General features: G+C 48.7%; 1 protein-coding gene across 1 annotated transcript; it reads right to left on the bottom strand.

Moving 5' to 3' along the window:
* Window positions 1-42: 42 nt before the first annotated feature.
* On the bottom strand, window positions 43-816 carry Pmar_PMAR005585 (subtilisin, putative; the record flags this gene model as incomplete). Its single annotated transcript, XM_002779037.1, has 1 exon — window positions 43-816. A coding segment is annotated over one exon (774 nt), but the record flags the coding sequence as incomplete, so codon positions are not given.
* Between the last annotated feature and the right edge of the window lie 222 nt (window positions 817-1038).

A 1038-nucleotide genomic window follows, 5' to 3' on the forward strand; every position in this document is an offset into this window, starting at 1 on the left:
CCCTCCTGTGTCATCAAGCATCTTGAGTATCATCAGCTTTACACTAGGTACTGAGCCATCGATATTTGCCACTCCTGCGATGCCAATGTTATTATTAGTCTGAGCGGCAGCGTTGCCAGCACAGTGAGTACCGTGGCTGTGTCTATCAGTCACATCAATACTGTTGGTTATGAAGTTGTAACCGATGGAGTTGTCAGCTGGGTTCCTCCAGAATTGATTAACCAGGTCAGGATGAGTCATGTCAACACCAGTGTCGCTGATGGCCAACACGACATCCTTCAGCTTCCGTCCGGCTGAGCGAGCCGCTTCCCAGGCAGCCCCTAAATGGATAAGCTCGAGGTTAGGCTGACAGGATGAGCCGGGGTCGTTTGTGCCGAGAACAGAATTGCCACCAGTGCAAGTTGCCATGTCCGCCGCGAGGGTCGGATGCAGTGTGACCCTCGAGTCGGGCTCGCAATCGAAGTCGATGCTCAGCATATTCTTAGCTTTCCTCAAGTAGTTCAAAATTTGTTTGTGACCAACCGGGCATTTGGAGTCCACAATTTGTATGCCTATCGCCTTCAAGTCATAGACCATATCATCTTGCGCGAAGCATCGTTCACAATCATGGTCATCTTGACTGAGAGATTCCATCATTCCATCAGAGGCCGCGAGAGTCTGTGTCATCATTTTTGGTATATGACGAATGTCGAGTGGGACTCCACGATGGAATACCCTCAGAAGTGTGCGATTAGTAGTGCTCTCACCGAAGGTGATAGTGCCGGCGAAGAAAGCCCAGAAGAAGGTTAAGCGTTTAGGCATGAGGTTGTTGAACATCTGCAAAAGAAATGAGACTGCTCTCTTGGGTTAAGGATTAGTCTTCCCAGTGCTCAGTCAAGGCAGACCTTGACTCAAAGGTGAACATTACGGAATAATGATCATCTCAATGTGATTGTGATTTTCTCGATGAATCATATGTAGTGGGATCTTGCGCAGTCATTTGTACTTGCGTGCTCTGTTCAATCCATAGCTAATCGGGGAGGCTGGTCGTAGTTGGTG

Source organism: Perkinsus marinus (assembly GCF_000006405.1).
Source record: "Perkinsus marinus ATCC 50983 genomic scaffold scf_1104296947904, whole genome shotgun sequence".
Classification (NCBI taxonomy): Eukaryota; Perkinsozoa; order Perkinsida; family Perkinsidae; genus Perkinsus; species Perkinsus marinus.